This window comes from Vombatus ursinus, unplaced genomic scaffold, assembly GCF_900497805.2.
Source record: "Vombatus ursinus unplaced genomic scaffold, bare-nosed wombat genome assembly UNPS02008996.1, whole genome shotgun sequence".
NCBI classification, from domain to species: domain Eukaryota; kingdom Metazoa; phylum Chordata; class Mammalia; order Diprotodontia; family Vombatidae; genus Vombatus; species Vombatus ursinus.
In genome coordinates this window covers 12,540,510-12,560,031 of record NW_020948774.1, presented here as the reverse complement: position 1 = coordinate 12,560,031, position 19,522 = coordinate 12,540,510, and the positions used below count along the sequence as shown (strand labels likewise).

At 35.8% G+C, this 19,522-nt stretch overlaps 1 protein-coding gene across 1 annotated transcript in view; it reads right to left on the bottom strand.

The window, feature by feature from the left end:
• Positions 1–951: 951 nt before the first annotated feature.
• LOC114034476 (protoheme IX farnesyltransferase, mitochondrial) overlaps positions 952–19,522 on the bottom strand; it is a 104,622-nt gene continuing 86,051 nt past the window's right edge. Inside the window, exons 7-8 of the mRNA XM_027850172.1 lie at positions 17,663–17,895; positions 952–1,734 (exon numbers count right to left, since the gene is read on the bottom strand). Of these exons, the coding sequence (XP_027705973.1) occupies positions 1,328–1,734; positions 17,663–17,895 (640 nt within the window). The 3' untranslated portion in view covers positions 952–1,327. The remainder of the gene's footprint in view (positions 1,735–17,662; positions 17,896–19,522) is intronic.

Genomic DNA, 19,522 nt, shown 5'->3' with positions numbered 1-19,522 from the left:
TGTGTGTGTGTGTGTGTGTGTGTGTGTGTGTGTGTGTGTGTGTGTGTGTGTGTAAACATGGGAACTTATAAGGGTTTGGTAGCCTAGTTTCTCTCCAATAACCAAATATTTATACAATAATATGGAAGAACTTTTTCCACAGAGTAGGACTGATAATATATAATAAGCAAAACCTTACTTGGATAAGATCAAAAGATGAGGGATTTTTTACACTAAAAGTCCAGAGCAAGATTTCCCTCAAAAATTGCCATGGAAAACAGCTTCCGCATTTTTAAAGGTACTGTCTTAAGCCTTTGTCTTCGATTGAATTTCTGAAATGCTGATGTGCATTTTGGGGGGTTGGGGAGTGGGCAGGCAGCCCTATGTGAAATGCCCAAGAAAAACTGCTTTGGATTAGCTCTATATGTTATAGATCATTTCATCTATTTTTTTCCCATTATTGTTTGAAGGAATATGGTTTTTATAAAACAGGGAACAATTTAAGAGTAATGCCTTTGGTTTATTCACAGGACAAAGAGGCAGCTGAATTTCTTCTGCTCTGCCATAGGGAAAAGTTACCAGTATTTATTAGGCATTTTGAGCCTGAGAAACAAACTAGAGGTGTTAGATTACTAGCGTTCATCATTCATCAGCCAGGTTGGTACTGTTATTTAAAAAAAAGGAAAAAAAAAGGACAAAATGGGCTGGAAGGGGAAAGGGAGAACCTACCTATATATATATATATATATATATATATATTTTAAGAGATGGAAATGTAAAACGGATGGGGAAAGAGAGATATGTTATCTCTTATTATTACCAAAAGGTAGTCTGTTGCACTGGGCCAAAGATATTCTTTTAAAATACTAATTCTTGGGGCAGCTAGGTGGCGCAGTGGATAGAGCACCGGCCCTATAGGCAGGAGGACCTGAGTTCAAATCCGCCCTCAGACACTTGAGACTTACTAGCTGTGTGACCCTGGGCAAGTCACTTAACCCCGTTGCCTAGCAGAAAAGAAAAAAAAAACTAATTCTTTAAGCTGACCAATTCCCCCAGAGGGAAATTTTTTGATCAATCTCTATAAAAATATATGTGTATATACCATGCATATATCAATTGCCTATATTTCAGGATATATGTATAGATAAACATATATACACATATACATATATATATTACTATAGCATCATTTATAAGCATGGAAGATTATTTTAGAATATCAACTTACTAAAAACAGTTAATCCCTGTACTACACTTTCAATGACTGAATGGTGACTGGTAGCAAAAATGCTGATAGCAAAAATGCATGTTACTCTATAGCTCTATTTTCTAGAAAAGTTATCTGATTTCAGCTGTTAAGTTCCCATTTATCATTTTCCACAACAAATGACTGCTTACAAGTGAGCATAAGGAGCAAGAGTAATGGTAAATGCCAGAGGCTACAGAAAAACAGTTTCCTGGAGCTGATTCGGTCTGAATCCTTGTAGAACCGAAAACCAAGGTAGGAAATGTACAAGTTGATTGGGAAAGAGATGATGGGAAAAGTCCATGTGGTGACTTTCAATATGGGGGCCATCACTGACAGTGCAATTAAAGCCAGGCAGTGACGTAAGGCCACTCGCTTGCACATGGCAGGATGAGTGACAGACATCATACAGTAGCCTCCCCGGGAATAATCTTCTCGAAGGCCCCAGCTTAGAGCATTGAAATGAGGAAATTGCCAGGAGTAGAGGATTCCACCCAGTAGTAATGCTCCTGTAGAAAAGTTTTAAGGAAAAAAAATGAAAACATCCATGAGGAGTAGTGTATGAACACAAATCTCACAAGACATTTAACTTAAATGTGTAATAAACTTTTAAAAAACTTATAAACGTGATGCTTATTTCAACTTTGATCCTTTATTTCCTTCTGTCACCTTCCATTTATTGTTGTCCATTAACTCCTATGTCTGTAGATGCACACATTCACATATATGTACACATACATGCCCAGATATCTATCATACACACATGTATGAATCTTACGGTTCTGCCTTTCTCAGTATGCATTACATATTTTATGTCTTTTTAACATATTTTAATTTTGTTCTGCTTTCTTCACTTTGCATTATATTTCACATATCTTTTTTTAAACTTTAATTTATTTGTTTATTTTTAGTTTTTGACATTCACTTCCACAAGTGTTTGAGTTTTCAATTTTCTTCCCCTCCCCCATTCCCAAGATGGCATGCAATCTGATATAGGCTCTACATATACATTCATATCAAACATATTTTCAATTAGTCATGTTATAAAGAAGTATTAGAACCAATGAGAGGAAACAAGAGAAAGAAGAAACAAAACAAAACAACAAAAGAAAAAAAGAGATCAGCATTCAGACTCCAAAGTTCTTTCTCTGGCTGTGGATAGCATTTTACATTATGACTCTTTTGGAGTTGTCTGAGATCCTTGCATTGCTGAGAAGAGCCAAGTCTATGAAAGCTAATCATTGCACAATATGACTGTTACAGAGGGCAGCAAGGTGGCGCAGTGGATAGAGCACCGGCCCTGGAGTCAGGAGGACCTGAGTTCAAATCTGACCTCAGACAAATAACACTTACTAGCTGTGTGACCCTGAGCAAGTCACCTAACCCCATTGCCTAGCCAAAACAAACAAATAATATGGCTGTTACTATGTACAATGTTCTTCTGGTTCAGCTCATTTCACTCAGCATCAGTTCCTATGAGTCTTTTTTTGGTTGTTTTTTTTTTGCTAGGCAATGGGTTAAGTGACTTGCCCAGGGTCATATAGCCAATAAGTGTCAAGTGTCTGAGGCCAGATTTGAACTCAGGTCCTCCTGACTCGAGGGCCGGTGCTCTATTCATTGCACCACCTTGCTCCCCCCCACACACTTTTTCTTGATAATTTATTTATTTATTTTTAGTTTTCAACGTTCACTTCCATAAGATTTTGAGTTTTAAATTTTCTCCTTCTCCTACTCCTCTCCCTGCTCCCCAAGACAGTGTGCAATCTGATATAGGTTCTACTTATACATTCATATTAAGCATATTTTCCCATTAGTCATGATGTAAAGAACAACTAGAACCAATGGGAGGAACCACGAGAATGAAGCAATAAAACAAAACTAAGGAAAAGGAGAGGAAATAGTATGCTTCCATCTGCATTCAGACTCCTTAGTTCTTTCTCTCAACGTGTATAGCAATTTCCATCATGAGCCTTTTGGAATTCTCTTAGATTCTTGCATTGCTGTGAAGAGCCAAGTCTATCAAAGTCAGTCATAGCACAATGTGGCTGTTACTGTGTACAATGTTCTCCTAGTTCTGCTCATTTCATTCTGCATCAGTTCATACAAGTCTTTCCAGGGTTTTCTGAAATCTGCCTATTCATCATTTCTTATAGCACAATAGTATTCCATTACATTCCTATACCACAACTTGTTCAGCCATTCCCCAACTGATGGGCATCCCCTCAATTTCTAATTCTTAGCCACCACAAAAAGAGCTGCTATATATATTTTTGTACATGTGGGTCCTTTTCCCATTTGTATGATCTCTTTGGGATACAGCCCTAGAAGTGCTCTTGCTGGGTCAAAGGGTATGCACATTTTTATAGCCCTCTGAGCACAGTTCCAGATTGCTTTCCAAAATGGTTGGATCAGTTCATAACTCCACCAACAATGCATTAGTGTTCCAATTTTCCCACATCTTCTCCAGCATTTATCACTTTCCTGTTTTGTCATGTCAGCCAATCTGACAGGTGTGATGTGGTACCTCAGAGTTGTTTTGATTTGCATTTCTCTAATCAACAGTGATTTAGAGCATTTTTTCATATGACTATAGATAGCTTTAATTTCTTCATCTGAAAACTGCTTGTTCATATCCTTTGACCATTTATCAATTGGGGAATGACTTGTATTCTTATACATTTGACTTAGTTCTCTATATATTTTAGAAATGAGGCCTTTATCAGAGACACTGGCTGTAAAAATTGCTTCCCAGCTTTCTGCTTCCCTTCTAATTTTGGTTGCATTGGCTTTGTGCAAAAACTTTTCAATTTAATGCAATCAATATAATCCATTTTGCATTTCATGATGTACCCTCTCTCTTCTTTGATCGTAAATTCTTCCCTTCTCCATAGATCTGACAGGTTAACTATTCCTTGCTCTCCTAGTTTGCTTATAGTATCAGCCTTTATATGTAAATCATGTACTCATTTTAACTTTATCTTGGTATAGAGTGTAAGATGTTAGTCTATACTTAGTTTCTGCCATACTATTTTCTCAGCAGTTTTTATTAAATAGTGAGTTCTTATTCCAGAAGCTAGAGTCTTTGGATTTATCAAACAATAGATTACTATAGTCATTGACTACTGTGTCTTGTATGCCTAACCCATTCCACTGATCTACCACTCTATTTCTTAGCCAGTACCAAGTAGTTTTGATGATTGCTGCTTTATAATACAATTAAAGATTTGTTATGACTAGGCCACTTTCCCTTGCATTTCTTTTCATTAATTCCCTTGATATTCTGGACCTTTTGTTCTTCCAGATGAATTTTGTTATTATTTTTTCTAGCTCTATAAAATAATTTTTTGGCACTTTGATTGGTATGGCACTGAGTAAGTAAAATAATTGAGGTAGGATTGTCATTTTTATTATATTAGCTTGGCCTACCCATCAGGAACTGATATTTCTCCAATTATTTACATCTGACTTCATTTTTGTGAAAAGTGTTTTGTAATTGTGTTCATACAGCTCCTGGGTTTATTTCAGCAGGTAGACTCCCAAATAATGTCTACAGTAATTTTAAATGGAATTTCTCTTTTTATCTCCTGCTATTTGGTTTTGTTAGTAATATATAGAAATGCCAATGATTTACGTGGGTTTATTTTATATCCTAAAATTTTGCTAAAGTTATTTATTATTTCAAGTAGTTTTTTACTTGATTCTCTAGGATTCTCTAAGTATATCATCACATCATCTGCAAAGTTAGCCTTGTGTTCATACAGATGATTTTTAAAATTTTTTTCTAGCTCTGTAAAATATTTTTTAATAGTTTCATTGCACTGAATAAGTAAATCAATTTAAATAGAATCATCATTTTTATTTATTATATGGGCTCAATCCACTCATGAACAATTAATATTTCTCTAATTGTTTGGATCTGATTTTATTTGGATAAAATGTTTTGTAACTGAGTTCAATTAGTTCCTGGGTTTATCATGGAAGGTAGACTCTGAAGTATTTTATACTGTCTATAGTTATTTTAAAAAGAATTTCTATTTCTATATCTTGCTGTCAGACTTTCTGGGAAATATATAGAAATGCTGATGATTTATGTGAGTTTATTTTATATTCTGCAATTTTGCTGATGGTAATTATTTCAATTAGCTTTTTAGTTGATTCTCTAGGATTCTCTAAGTATACCATCATAACACCTGCAAAGAGTGATAATTTTGTTTCCTCACAGCCTATGCTAACACTTTTTCTTCTCTAATTTCTATAGTTAACATTACAATTTCAATATTGAATACTAATGGTGATAATGGAAATCTTTGCTTTACCCCTGATCTTATTGGGAAGGCTTCTAGTTTAACCTTATTACAGATAATCCTTTTATGATGGTCTTAGAAAAACACTACTGATTTTAAGGAAAGCTCCATTTATTCATTTTTTCCAGTGTTTCTAATAAGAATAAATGTTCTATTTCACTGAAAGCTTTTCTGCATCTATCAAGATAATCATATAATTTTTATTGTTTTTGTAATTGATATGGTTATGCTGATAGTTTTCCTAATATTGAACCATTCCTCCATTTCTTGTATAAATCCCACCTGGTCATAGTGTATGATCCTTGTAATATTGATGTAATCTCCTTGTTAGTATTTTATTTAAATTTTTTGCATTAACATTCATTAGGGAATTTGGTCTACACTTTTCTTTTTCAGTTTTTGCTCTTCCTGGTTTAGGTTATCAGCACCATGTTTGTGCCATGAAAACAATTTGGTAGGACTCTTTATTTGCTATTATCCTGATTTTACAGATGAGGAAACTCAAGCAAACACAGGTTAAGTGACTTGCTCAGGGTCACAAAGCTATAAGGCCCACATTCAAACTTGAGGGACCAGTGCTCCATCTAATAGAACTTAGGAGTTGTGCCTGGGTAAATAGGGTGAAATAATATGATTCAGGAAAGGATTCTTGGATGGAAAGTCTAAAAACTGTATCTTGAAGGAAAAGAAAAACTAAGAAAAGAAAAAATAAGAGGTCATATGTAAGGAATCTAGATAAAAATAGGTTAATCAATCATTAAGTATTTCCTAAACACCTGGAAGATCCTCTGATACATAAGAAATGGTTCAAGGAGCTCAGTATCTAGTTAGGGAGATCGATACAAACAGAAACATTAGAGAAAAAACGAAGTATTTCACTTGACTAGGACTAACCAATATAATAGGCTTTTAAGGTAAATGGAAGCCAGTGTGGGTTACCATAGTTGGAGAAGACTTGAGTTGCATATCCAGCTAGATTTATAGATTTACAGAAAACATAAAGAAGAGTATTATAGATAAGGTGAATAACATGAGCAAAGGCATGGAGGAAGCACGGTATGTGTGTAAAGGGATCTGTTTAACCAGGAACAGAGTAGAAGAAATGAAAGGTGGTAGAGTAAGGAAGGACTGGATGGGAGGTCTTAAAAGTTAGGCTAAGAAATTTGTATTTGATGCTGTAGGAAAATAGGAGCTACTATGAACTCTTATCCAAGGGTGACATAATGAAGGCAGTTTTTCATGAAGATTAGTTTATAAAAAAATACATTTTTTCCCTTATGAAATAGTATTCTATGCTAGTGAAAAGGGCAGTACTGATTTTTGGTTAAGGAAGATGAAATGATTTGAAACTCATGACTGAGAATTTGTTTGATTTCAAAGGTACCTTTGGAATCAGTAAAAAATATAGGAAAATTGTATGAATAAAAGAGCCTTTATGATGGTTGGTTGATCATAAAGGGTGATATGGTTTATTGGAAAGTCAGTCAACAAGAATTTATTAAGTGTTTACTGTCTGCCAGGTACTGTGCAAAGTGTGGGCAAGCAAAAAGAAAAATAGTCCCTGAAGCTTACATCCTAATGGGAGAAAACAACACATAAAAGGGTAGCTGAAAAGTGGGTAGAGGGAAGGTGTCTGGGAGGGGCCTGGCACAGTTTGGAGAATGAGGCACGGCTGGTCTGGAGACCTTTCCTAAAATAAAAGTTCCAGGAAGAACCCACCAATGAGAGAAAGGGCTTTCAGAAGTGGAGCCAGTGAACTTGGAGTCAGAAAAGTTGGATTCTTGTCTTGGATTTGGCATAGCTGCATGATCTTGGGTAAGTGACTTCACTTCTCTAGGCCTGAGTTTCCTCATCAGAGAGTTTGAACTAGATACCTCAAGATTCCTTTGAGTTCTGGGGCACCTAAATAATCTTTATGAATTCAAGTCATCAGGTTCAGATTAACTATATCCCTGAGAAATACAAGAAATGGATAATGTTATGGCTGAGCCACTGTTAGTTTTTTGTTTTGTTTTGTTTTAGGACTAGTGGGGGTAGGAGAGGTGGCATAGGACTAGAGAAGGACAAATGTCCTGAAAGTGAAAAAAAAAAAAAAAAAGGAAGAGAGTGAAATCTAAGAACTATAATATAGCGAACACGACTTCAATTTCTTACAAAATTGTGGAATATATTATTAAAGGTATGACTATGTAGAAAAGGAAGCGGTGATCGCACAGCACCAGCATGGCTAACCCATGAACTGGTCCTATTTGCCTTATTTCTTTTTGTGACAGGTTATGGGTATGTTACAGATTGAGTTTACCTAGATTTTAGCAAAGAATCTGACAAAAAAAATTTTTATGTTATTCTCATGAATAAAGTGGAAATAAATGGGATAGACAACACTATATGGTATATTTGCAACTGAATGAATGGATGGACCCAAAGATTAGTCACTGGGCTCCTAGTGGAGTGTCCCCAGGGACTTGTCCTTGGCTCTGCACCATTTATTATTTTTATCAGTGACTTGTATGAAGTGATAGAAGGCACATTTCTCATTTTTTAAGATGATAATCAAAAAGCACTTAAGTGCTTACTGTATGTAAGGCATTGTGCTAAGGGCTGGGGACACAAGGAAAGGCAAAAATAAAGTCCCTGCCTCAAGGAGCTTACAAATGGTCATATAACAACAACATACTACAAATGGAAGATAATCTAAGAGGGAAGACACTACTATTGAGGATGTGATAGGATGACTATCTAGTTAGCCTAGTCTTTTCCCCAAAAGGTGACAAGGTTGTCTCTGGGACTTGATTAGGGGGCTAAAACTAACTGCTTTTCCCCCCGACATAGCTGTGGGGAGACCTCTGAAATGTACTGACATGGTCACCTAAGGGCTTAAGAAGGCCTAATCAAGGGGTAGCTAAGTGGCGCAATGGATACAGCACTGGCCCTGGAGTCAGGAGAACCTCAAACACATAACACTTACTAGCTGTGTGACTCTGGGCAAGTCACTTAACTCCAACTGCCTCACCAAAAAAAAAAAGAAAAGAAAAAAAGGCCTAATCATGTGAAGTTGAGGCATTTCCCATTTGAAATTGCTTTAGTCACCCTCCTGATAACTACCCTCCTGTTGAGACCTATTTTCATATGAAGGCTGCTGTAGTATTCTTCCTAAATATTCTTTCTTTGCAATGGCTAACTTTATTAATAGTCACCTTTCACTAACTGTTCACTAACGATCAACGAGAATCTCATTTCGACTTTTAACCTAAACTAACAGGAAACTAGTCTGAATTAAGTCCACTAATGACATGTAGGGAGGGACTGGGAAAGGCTTCCTGTACAAGGTGGGATCTGAGTCAAGTCTTAAAGGAAGACAGAAGGGGAGGGGAAGTAGAAAAGTATCATAATTAATCAATTAGGCACAGTCAATGCAAAGGCAAAGAGTCAAGAGGAGTGTCATATGTAAGGAATAGTGAAAATAAGAAGGATAATTAATATCTTAAATGACAGAATCAGGATCCTAGGATGCATCTAAAGAGAGAAAATTTAAAAAGGAAAAATATAAAGTTTTAAAAGGGTTCAAGCTGGGGGACGTATGGCTATATATAAGCTTAGCTAAGAAATATCTTGGTGTTTCTGAGGACTGCACACTCAATGAGTCTATTATGGTAGCTTACTGTATACCACAGTAAGAGAAGTAAGGAGTCCAGGACTAAGAAGGTGATAGTCTTACTATATTCTGCCTTGGTCAGACCACTATAGGAATACTGTGCTCAGTTCTGGGGACATTTTAGAAAAGGGACCGATAAACTAGAGATCATCTAGAACAGAGGCATCAAACTCACAATCTGCTGGCCACAAGAATGCAAGGAAACCACATAAAAATGTAATTGGAAATGTTTAACAAAATAAAAATACAGAACAACATAAGTAAAGTTAATGTGTGGTTTTCTAAACCAATATGGAGCCCAAAGGGATCCCTGAATTTCATATCACGGATGTAGAGAATCACTGATACAGTGAAAGCTCTTGACATTGTGTTTTGTGAAGACTTGCTGAAGCATTTGGGATGTCTGAAGAAGAGAGACTTAGAGGGATGCAAGAGCTTTTCTAAAGCATCTGAAGGGCAGCCATAAAGAAGAGGAATTGGACTTGTTCTTCACCTAAGAGGGCTAGGTCCAAAAGATGGAAGTTGCAAAGTGGCAGATTTAATTTTGATGTGAGGAAAAACACACTGACAATGACAGCTATTCCAAAGGCTGCCTCAGGAAGTGGTGAACAAAGGTTGAATGATCAATTATTATGTATGTTAGGGAAGGAATCTGTGAAACTTTTAAGTCAACAAGAAAAATATATAAAATACTCAAAAGGGAAAATGGTCATATCAAAGGCATTTAAACGAGAAAAGTATGGAGCGATGCTACCCATCTTAACTCAGTGATGTCCTAGGAAATTTTACTATTAAATAGGGTTAGCAATTTGGCATTTGCAGAATTATGACATGCAAACACGCTGAGAAAAACACTATCAGTCATTTACACTGAAATGGAGAGAGAGAGGGGGACAGGAAAGGTAATTTATTATCACAACCCAACATTCACAATTACTGTATCAATGGCTGGGTTAAAACAACAACAACAACAACAAAATGTGAAACAGAATATCAGTTCGAAAACAGATGTTACATCTTCTTGTACCTTTCAAAGATGTTGCTTTTAGTCTGCTGATTCCAAGAATTCTATTTTTCTAAAGTACAATTTCCATTATTTTGCCTGAAATGATGCAATATAATAAAAAATACCTCTATTGAAGGAAACAACTATTTTTCTTTTTCCTTTAGAGAAAACTAGGGATGCTTGGCTCATGTTAGAAATGAAAGGTTTTGGAAGTCACACCTTCACCTTTCATGAGCAGTAATCAGAAAATCATCACATATAATTCTATGTGATATCCTGTTACAACTGGCTCTCCTTAGATAAAAAGAAGTAAAACAAATTACTCATTTAATCCTGATATGCTAAGTTAGGAAGAATTGCATTAGTACAGCTGTATCCACCTGCTTTAGGGATAAGCACAGAGCATTCAATTCTACTGCAAATGTTTCACCTTTCCTTTACGAAAAAAAAAATACTCTAATTGGTTTTCATTTCTAGGCCCAATTCCAGATGGTCTGTTTTTTAATTCACCAATAGAAACCTTATATATTTTGTTTCTTTAACGTGTTTTTCTTATCTTGACAACTCTCCCTTCCACACCCCATATATTGTACAAATATGACTTAGCCATGTTTGACAGAAATTCCTATTTCCTTTTTTAAAATCACTACAAATCATTAGAGTCCATGAATGTGCTGGCAACTGAATCTGTCCTGAAGTAGATGGGGACATCTGTTGGAGATTAGTTAGTTCATGGCCACCTCTCTAGTTCAGACCCTTGTCAGCTCTATATTGGACTATCACAATAGTTTACTAAATGATCTCCTTGCCTCTGATTTTATTCCTGTCTATTCATCAAACTCAGCTCTTCTGAAGAACAAATAGAAAACATATTTTTTCCTTCAGTCAGTTCTAAGCAGTACATGTCAGTGTAGGCTCTGAGGTCAGATTCAAAGGGAATTTCTCTTAAATCCTAAGCTCAGTTCAGCTCAGTTCTAGTACAATTAGGGTCTTTTTGATGAGATGAACAGTCTCTCCTTCAAACTCATATTTCTGCTATCTATACCATAACTTGGCAATACATGCTTGTCCCTTAGTCATCAATTAGTTCTAAGAATTAAAGTTTCCACCCAGGAAGTATATGAACACAATTACAAAACACCTTTCCCACAAATAAAGTCAGATTTAAATAATTGGAAAAACATCAGTTGCTCAATGGGTAGGCCGAACTAATATAATAAAAATGACAATCCTATCCCAATTATTTTACTTATTCAGTGCCATACCAAAGTACCAAAAAAATATTTTATAGAGCTAGAAAAAATGATAACAAAATTCATCTGGAAGAACAAAAGGTTCAGACTATCAAGGGAATTAGTGAAAAGAAATGCAAGGGAAGGTAGCCTAGCCATACCAGATCTTATATTGTATTATAAAGCAGCAATCATCAAAACTACTTGGTACTGACTAAGAAATAGAGTGTTGGATCACTGGAATAGGTTAGGTACACAAGAAACAGTAATCAATGATTATAGTAATCTACTGTTTGATAAACCCAAAGACTCCAGCTTCTGGTATAAGAACTCATTATTTGACAAAAATTGCTGGGAAAACTGGAAGACTATGGCAGAAACTAGGCATAGACCGACACCTTACACCATATACCAAAATAAAGTCAAAATGGGTACATTATTTAGATATAAAGGCTGATGCTATAAGCAAACTGGGGGAACAAGGAATAATTTACCTGTCAGATTTATGAAGAACAGAAGAATTTATGACCAAAGAAGAGATAGAGAACATTATGAAATGCAAAATGGGTAACTTTGATTACATTACATTGAAAAGTTTTTGCACAAAGTCAATGCAACCAAAATTAGAAGCGAAGCAGAAAGCTGGGAAGCAATTTTTACAGCCAGTGTCTCTGATAAAGGCCTCATTTCTAAAATATATAGAGAACTGAGTCAAATGTATAAGAATACAAGTCATTCCCCAATTTATAAGTGGTCAAAGGATATGAACAGGTAGTTTTCAGATGAAGAAATTAAAGCTATCTATAGTCATATGAAAAAGTGCCCTAAAGCACGATTGATTAGAGAAATGCAAATCAAAACAACTCTAAGGTACCAAATCCTACCCATCAGATTGGCTAACATGACAAAATAGGAAAATGATAAATGCTGGAGAAGATGTGGGAAAATTGGAACACTAATGCATTGTTGCTGGGGTTGTGAACTGATCCAACCATTTTGGAGAGCAATTTGGCACTACGCCCAAAGGGCTATAAAAATGTGCATACCCTTTGACCCAGCAATAGCACTTCTAGGGCTGTATCCCAAAGAGATCATACAACTGGGAAAAAGACCCACATGTACAAAAATATTTATAGCAGCTCTTTTTGTGGTGGCCAAGAATTGGAAATTGAGGAGATGCCCATCATTTGGGGAATGGCTGAACAAGTTGTGGTATATGAATGTAATGGAATACTACTGTGCTATAAGAAATGATGAGCAGGCAGACTTCAGAAAAACCTGGAAAGACTTGAATGAACTGATGCTTAATGAAGTGAGCAGAACCAGGAGAACACTGTACACAGTAACAGCCACAATGTGTGATTACTAACTTTGATAGTTTCATCTCTTCTTAATAATGAAAGGATCCAAGACAACTCCAAAGGGCTCATGATGGAAAATGCTGTCCACATTGAAAGAACTATGTAGTCTGACAGCAGACAGAAGCATACTATTTGCTCTCTCTCTTTTTTTTCTTCTTTCTCATGGCTCCTCTCATTGGTTCTAATTCTTCTTTACAATATGACTTAATGTGAAAATAGGTTCAATATGAATGTATATGTAGAGACTATATCAAATTGCATGGTGTCTTGGGGTGGGGGGAGGGGAGAAATGGGGAGAAAATTTGTGACTCAAAATCTTATGGAAGTGAATGTTGAAAATTAAAAATAAATAAATTTTTAAAAAGAGAATCAAGGTTTCCCCAATATTACCATCAAAGACCTCCTGTTAGTCATATACCACTCATTCAATCAATAAGCATTTATAAGGCATCTCTTATGTGCCAAGGTCTGTGCAAAATGACAGGGATACAAAGAAAGGCAAAAAAGGATCCTTCCTCTGAAGGAACTCACTGTCTAATGCGTGAGACAACATAAAATTAACTATGTGCAAATAATATGTATAGCTTGTTTATACTTACTTATTTTCATAATGTCTCTCCCATTACATTGTGAGTCCCTGGAGGGCAGAGACTATCTCTTATTTTTATTTATCTTTTATCTGTCTTTTATTTTGTGCACAGTGCTGGGCACATAGCAGACACTTAACAAATGTTTACTGCCTGATTGATTTTGAAATGTCTAACAGGCAATTAGAGATGTGAGGTCAGAGGGCACAACCAAGGTGGTGGCATAGAGGAAGCATTACAGCTGAGGTTTCCCAACATTCTCCTGAAAACAACTTTAAAATAACACCTGAAATCACAAGATCAGGTGCTGTCTGGCAACTGCATTGCCAATACCCAATTCTGGATTACAGTTCCAGGGAGGAAAGGAAAGCTTGCAAGGAAGCTTGGGCCCTTCCTGGGAAAGGACCGTAGCCTAGCCCAGAATGATGATTATACCTCTCGCTGAAAAATACCACCTTGGAAGCACTGAAAACTTACTGTGACAACAGCAGTTTAAAAAAGCCTGAAGCTTGGCAAAGTGCCTTCATGCCCCTCCAGCATGAGCAGAGACTAACTTTAACATAAAGTTCAAAGTCAAGAAACAGTCTGGGAAAATAAGCAAACAAGAAAAAATAGTTACAAGCAAAGCCTGGAGGAAAAAATGCAAATTGGATATAAGGTCAACAAGAATTGCTAAAAGAGGTAAAAGAAACAGATAAAAGTGGTAATGAAGTGAAAGAGAGAAGAAATCCTAGCAGTATTAAGCCAGATTGGGGTAAACCAAGCTGTGGCTGTCTTTTTTCTAAAGTTTTCACATGGAAAGGATCTAGCAAAACCCCTGCCTCAATTCCATCCCTGCTCCCATCATGTAAGAGCATTGTTGATTTTTGAGATAGCAACAAATCACAAGTGTCTCACTGAAACATGATGAATTAAAAAACCAAATCCCATGCTGCAGGAAATAATGCATACTAGCCTCAGCACACTGGCAACAAAGGTCAAAATAAAATAGAGAGAAATTCCAAATTTTTAATTTCTGTCAAACAACAAGTGTTATAGGCAGCTAAGAGAAAGATTCAACTGTCAAAAAAAATAAATTTAAATAGCAAGGGAGTAACTTCCTCTAGGAGAAATCAAAGAAGAGACTGGAATATAATGTTCCAAAAAGCAAAAGAGACATGGCTGCATACTAAAATAATATATAAACCACAAAGCTGAGACTAATTACCAAAAGAAAAACTGGCTTTTCAACAAAATACAGAAATGAGTCATTCTTTAAAAGAAACCGAGACTAAGAAGGGTATTCAATATTTAAACATTTTACATAAGAAAAATTAAAAGAAAGATAAATTAGAAAGAGAGACAAAAGACAAGACAAGAGAGACAAAAAGAGAGATATCGAGGGAAGATTTTAGGTAGGGAGAAATGAGATAAGAGACACAATAAAGTCACAGATGCCTGTGCTGGGCCTGGAATTCAGAAGATAAGAGAAGTGAGGTTTATTTAATCTCTAGCCTTGCTAGGGACCCATAAGTGTATGGAAAGAGCAGTGACGCTTTATGGGAAGGAGTCTATGGGAAGGAGAAGTGGGAGTTTAGTCCTACCAGAGGTGGTAAAGTTGAGGGTGAGGATGTCAAGGTGTATTCTTTTGGAGGCAAGGGAGGGAGGAAAGGGGGCCTTGCAATAGCTTCCCTTTGGAAGAAGTGGATACTCTTTTCCTGAGCAATAGTCAAACTTCCGAGGACTGTATTTCAGATAAAGAAAGGGGATCACTGTTGAGGAGGGATAGGGAGTCTGTGTGAGATTACTGGAATCCGATTTGTGGTAGCAAAACTCGTCTTGGGCCAAGTTTTGACTTTCTAATGGAAGAAAAAAGGAGGAGGTGGATAAACATTAAATAAGCTGAAGAAAACACAAAACTATTATAACCTTAAATGTGAATGGGTTGACCACCACAATAAAATGAAAAGATATGATGGAATGGACAAGAAAATAAATCCTAACAATTTGCTGCATACAAAAAACACATTTATAACATAAAGACACACCAAACAAAGGTGACGGCTAGAATAAAATTTTTATGTTTTTGGCAGGAGTTGAATTGATAGCCTCAAAATAAGACAATAACAAAAATTGAGAATGTTCAGAGAGAAAAAGAGAGGAAACTACACTGTGCTTAATGTATTGTTATATTATATATAATGTATTTATTTAATATATTTATAAATAATAATGTTATTTATATCATTATATTATATGTAGTTAATATGTAATATTAAATGTATATGCAATAAAGGCCATGATATCTGAGGTTTTAGAGGAAAATCTAACTGAATTGAAAAAAAAAGAAACAGCAATACAATAATTTCAGGAGACTTTAATGTTACTTTTTCATAGCTAAGAAAACATAACAAAAACTAATAAAACATAAACAAGCTGAAAAAATTGATGAAAAAATTCCATTTATTAAGAAAGGTTTATGCATCTTCTGAATGTAGAGACTGAAGAATGTATACATTCAGCATCACATGGTATCTTCACAAAATTATAAAACTAATCACATGTTTGGGCACAAATAAAAAATAAATGTAAAAAGGCAGAAATACTGAACATAATTTATAAACAAAAACACAGTGAAAACAGTAATTAATAAAGGGAGTGTAGAAAAAAAGATAAAGATGCAAACTACATTACAATTAAAGCGACCATGAATAATAAAATAATATCGATCCTTAATATTTACACACACTCATACCCACACCCACACCCACACTAAATGACACAGCATCTAAGCACTTAAAGGAAAAGGTTAAGGAACAACATCTTGGAAGATAAGAAAGAAAAAAAAAACCAGAGAAACAATAAATAACTATGTTAATAGTAATAGATCAGACACCATTTTTGTTAGTCTTTTCACTTTCTGGTCCATACATGCATATACACATGCTGACACATTCATACAAGGAAGAACATAACAGGGAACCAAGAGAGGGCCAGTCAATGTGTCTGAGCAAAATTCAATAAAGGAGGGAATACTTTTAGATGAGGCAATGAGAAAAAGCTACACAGGGAGCTCACACAAAAAGATAGATGGATGAGACTCATTTATGGAGAAAAATATATAAAAAATGAAAATTCAAACAAAAAAAGTTCTACAAAAAATATCGTATATATAATATGTGGACAAGTCAAACTGTGGTTCAACAAAGACATTGGCAGTCTTATGAGGGAGGAAAACTGAAGGTAAAAGCAAATAATCCCTCTGAAACTTGGAACCTAGGTGACTTTGGGCAAGTAATTTAAATTCCCTGGGCCTCAGTTTCCTCATCTATAAAATAAGGAGGTTGGATGAGGAGGCCTCTGAAGACCCTTCCAACTCTACATCTATGATACTATGATTTTTCAAGGTAGATCAATCCTTTTTCTTACTGTAAGTGATTTTATGAAAAGCTTCAGAAATGTGGCAGGTAGAGACAGAGAATGGTAAGTAGTCTTTTGATCTTTCATGTGAAAATCATATACTTGCATGTATTACAGAAGATGCAAACATCTTGAAATACTTTGCAAAACTGTTGTCCAACAGTCCCTTCTCCTCTCCTAAGTGATTATTATATATGACAACCACTTTGTAATTGAATTATGAATACTTCCTGAAAATTGTATGTTTGATTTACAACTTTTCAACTGTGGCAGACCCAAATCTCCTAAATGTTTTAGTGCTTTAGATGCCCATTATATCAACAATTTAAATAGAAATATCAAAATAATCCAGTTGCTAACAACAACAACAAAAACCTCTTTTATCTGTATGGGAGAAAAACAAACTTTATAATAAATTATAAAGAGACAATTAGGTAACCTGTTAATAAAGTAAAACCATTCCATAATGTTAAATGAAGGATAGCTACTGGCTAACTTCTCTCTTTAAGTGGTAGACTCTGATCACCAATTTGACAGCACAAGTGTTTGTGTTTGGATTAGGAATTTTATATTTTTTTTTTGGTTTTTGTTATATTGTAGTCAGTGTACTGATGTAGTACTTCCTTTTTCCTCCCATATCCCTCCAAAATGAAAATGTGTATCATATCTGCTCTGACAGCCTATAGAATGGAGCCAGAAAATAGAGAATTTCTTCATGGTTCCAAATTTTTAGTAATTTAAAGTGTGTCAGCAGCACATCTGTTAATAACAATGGTAATGAACATGGAGGAACATAAAATCAATTTTTCAGTGCTAAGGAAAATATGGAAACATAGTTTCTTGGCATCTGTTTCAATTGTCTATTGAGAGAAAGAAGATTTTATGTTACTCACCAGCATCAAGGCTACCAGTAGCTGCAGTCCAGCCCATGACTGGTGGGATGGCTCCAACAAGGGCTCCCACCCACGTGTTGGCAATACTAATCCTTTTCATGGGGGTATAACAGCAGGTGTACAGGAAAATGTTGAAAGCACCCAAAACTCCTGTAAGTGGATTAACCCCCCAAGTCAGGAGTGCGATTCCTGGAACAGCACAGCATGTAGCAAAAGATACAGCTAGCAGAGGACTGTAGGAGAGCAAAGAACAGGAATATTAAATGGTTAGCCATATTGCTTAGAACCTAAAATTTTATAAGTGAATAATTTATCCTTGTATTTAAAGTAATCCATCCTCCACACTAAAAGATATTAGTTTAATCTCTTATATATTGTAGGAAATAGATACCTTGGAGGCAAAGCAAAGATGGTAAAGTGAATTCAGTATTTTTGCTGAGCTTTCTCAACCTACCTCCTACAACAACTTAAAAAATGTGTTAAACCAAATTCTACATGGGAAAAACAACAATAAGTCACATTGAATCATTTGTCTAGGCCAGGTAAACTTGGAAAGAGAGACCTGTGGACAATTGGGGTAGAGGCTGGTTGGAAGTATGGTGTGGCATAAGCAGCAACAGCTGTGGAGTAGCTGCAGTGGGAGCAGCCAAATACCTTGGAATGTTAAGGGGACTGCACATCTGGTCAGAAAGAGATCCCAGGGGACCTTTGTGCTAGCACTGGGAGTAGGGTTTGGAGCCATTTGGTGACTCTGTTGCCCATTACCCAGTACTGGGGTTACAGTTCCTGGGCAGAAAGAGTTTGCAGACACCAGTGAGTAGGAGTGGTACGTGTACAAGACTTCTTTCTATATTATACCACTTTGGAAGCACCAAAAATTTAAATCCACTGAGTTGTAAAAGCAATAGACGCTCATAAAAGACAGAAGCTCAGGATAGACACTCCTTCTAATCTCCAGAGGTAATCAGCACCCAATTCTAAATAAAGTCCAAAGTCAAGAAATAGGCTGGAAAAAAAGAGTAAACAAACAAAAAAGAACCTAATCATAAAAAAATGATGGTGATAAGGAATTATACAAACATAGAAGAAGACAATGACTTGAAAACATCTACAAACAAAGCCTTAAAGAAAAATACAGTTTGGATGAAGCCCAATAAGAATTTCTAGAAGAGCTAAAGAAAGGGGAAAAAAGAAAAAAAAAAAGGCAACAAAAACACCAATTTAAAAAAAATTAAACAAGGGCAGGAGAGGAAAAACAGAGAAAAAAGAGTGTAAGGCAAGGAAATAATGAAAAGAAAACTGTTTGGTAAAAGAGGTTAAAAAATACTGAAGAAAATAACTCCTTAAAAATAATAATTCACCAAATGGCAAAAAGGCACAAAATCTCACTGAAGAAAACTCCATAAAAATTATAATTTATCAAGTTGAAGTGAATGATTCCATAAGACATCAAGAAACAATAAAACAAAGTTGAGAGTAAAAAAAATAGAAGAAAGTGTGAAATATCTTACAGGAAAAAAAACTAACCTGGAAAATGGTAAAGGAGAGATCATTGAAGAATTACTGAACTAGGATGTGGAGCCAAGATAGTAGAGAGAAGCCAGGAAGTTGCCTGTTAAATCAAGCCTCTAAATGGACTCTAGAGCAACAGAACTTACAAAAAGATGGAGTGAAACAATTTTCCAGCTTAAGATAACTTAGAAGGACTTTAGGAAAGGTGTGTCTCATTTGGGTAAAAGTGGACTGCAGCCTAGTGCAGATGGTATCCAAGCAAACCAGTGGGAGGCTCTTAGCCACAGCACGGATCAGCAACTAAGGCCTATCGGTCCTGGCTCAGCAGGCCAGCTGTGAGGCTTCTAT